The sequence below is a fragment of the Egretta garzetta genome, unplaced genomic scaffold, assembly GCF_000687185.1.
Source record: "Egretta garzetta isolate BGI_Z169 unplaced genomic scaffold, ASM68718v1 scaffold112, whole genome shotgun sequence".
NCBI lineage: Eukaryota > Metazoa > Chordata > Aves > Pelecaniformes > Ardeidae > Egretta > Egretta garzetta.
In genome coordinates this window covers 1921424-1922278 of record NW_009258884.1, presented here as the reverse complement: position 1 = coordinate 1922278, position 855 = coordinate 1921424, and the positions used below count along the sequence as shown (strand labels likewise).

The 855-nt window shown below is 53.3% G+C and overlaps 1 protein-coding gene across 4 annotated transcripts in view; it reads left to right on the top strand.

Moving 5' to 3' along the window:
* The window catches only part of RPH3AL (rabphilin 3A like (without C2 domains)), a 40660-nt gene that overhangs the window by 25181 nt on the left and 14624 nt on the right, over window positions 1–855 (top strand). For all 4 annotated transcript variants that reach the window (XM_035889542.1, XM_035889544.1, XM_035889543.1 and 1 more), the window contains one exon: window positions 313–487. In XM_035889542.1, coding sequence (XP_035745435.1) covers window positions 313–487 — 175 coding nt within the window. The remainder of the gene's footprint in view (window positions 1–312; window positions 488–855) is intronic.

Here is an 855-nt window from a genome sequence, read left to right as displayed (position 1 = left end):
ACAATGGTCTGTTTGTTTTTCAATTTTGTGTTTTTTTTTTTTTTTTTTTTTTTTAGTGGTGGAAGAAGGATCGAGGTGCAGCTGGGCTGACAATGTGTGGGGAGGAATTTGGGATGCTGTGGTAGTTGCAGAGCACAGGGGAACCATTGGGCTCTGTGAGCTGGAAGGCTTGACCCCCGCAGTGTTTGAGTGGGGTCAGGGTAGCTCAGAGGGAGTGGCTGGGCTGAGCTTGGTGAGGAGCTTGTTTGGTGCTGATTGTGCTCTCTTGCTGTAAAACCCAGGCTTAAGGTGGTGTGTCTCCATCTCCAACAGGTTTGGAAGAGGTCTGGCGCATGGTTCTACAAAGGGCTGCCCAAGTACATCACGCCTTTGAAGAGCAGCAGCAAATCCAGTGAGCTGCCCTCACAGCCTTGGCAAAGCGAGCCAGCCGTGCCAGAGGCAGAGAGCATCGGGACCAGCCGATCCTTCACCTGGGCCAGGGGAAAAGGTTGGTTTATCTGCTCCTTGCCCAGGAAACAGGCAGGGAGAGGGGGAGAAGGTCCTGTGGCTAGCAGGATTCGGCTAGTAGGGGAGGCTCTCTGTTAGAGGTAGGGAATAGCAAACAAGATGTGGTGCATTTCCCATGTGGGCAGTGGTGGGTTTTATTGGCTGTGGTATGTTTTTCAGGTTTCACTGTTAAGTGCACACTGGTGGCCCAGACTAACCCCAGTCCTCCTGGAGTTCCTGTCTTTCAGTCCACCCTTGCTTTCCTCCATTCCTTGCAGTCCCTGCTGTTTTGCTGGGACTGCCAAGGGAGGGGCGAGCTGTGAAGCAGACGCTTGAAGCAGACTGCAGCCCAAAGAGCTCCTCCTGCTG